The 577-nt window shown below is 64.1% G+C and overlaps 1 protein-coding gene across 1 annotated transcript in view; it reads right to left on the reverse strand.

Moving 5' to 3' along the window:
* PLXNA2 (plexin A2) overlaps window positions 1-577 on the reverse strand; it is a 235023-nt gene that overhangs the window by 17127 nt on the left and 217319 nt on the right. Inside the window, exons 26-27 of the mRNA XM_010836877.1 lie at window positions 312-431; window positions 85-127 (exon numbers count right to left, since the gene is read on the reverse strand). Coding sequence (XP_010835179.1) covers window positions 85-127; window positions 312-431 — 163 coding nt within the window. The remainder of the gene's footprint in view (window positions 1-84; window positions 128-311; window positions 432-577) is intronic.

Genomic DNA, 577 nt, shown 5'->3' on the forward strand with positions numbered 1-577 from the left:
GATGGTGGGCACGGGTGGATGTGGGCGGTGAGCACGGGTGGGCGGGGCCCCAGCTTGCCTCCCCCATCTCTCTCCTGACCCTGCTCTCCTGTGGGCACAGGAAGCCATGGGTGGTGGGCACAGGCGGCTGTGGGTGGTGGGCACAGGTGGGCGTGGGCAGCGGGACCCCAGCCTGCCTTCCCCCTCCCTTCCTCTCCTGACCCTGCTCCTAGGCCTGCGTGGTTTTGGGGCACCTGGACAGGTAGGTTCCTGCTCCAAATGGGGGAGATGGCGGGCATCCATGCAGCCCTGGCGGCCAGGCTCAGAGAAGCAGCTCCCCCATCCCTCTCTCACCTACCAGTTCCCGTCCTGCTCCCATTCTCACCTTCAGGAACTTGTGCAGGAGGAAGGCAAACCAATTGGTCAGCATCTTCTCTGCCACAGACTCTGTCCTGGGGAGGCAGAAGGGATGAGAGGCAGCCCTTCATGGAGGGCTCCCAAGAGGGTGCCTGGCTTTTTAGGTGGACTCTCGCCCAAGAGAACCCAGGGCTGGGAGCCAGGACACTGCGTCCTGTCCCGACTTCACCCCAGTAGCAAG

Source organism: Bison bison, unplaced genomic scaffold (assembly GCF_000754665.1).
Source record: "Bison bison bison isolate TAMUID 2011002044 unplaced genomic scaffold, Bison_UMD1.0 scf7180017864067, whole genome shotgun sequence".
Taxonomy (NCBI): domain Eukaryota; kingdom Metazoa; phylum Chordata; class Mammalia; order Artiodactyla; family Bovidae; genus Bison; species Bison bison.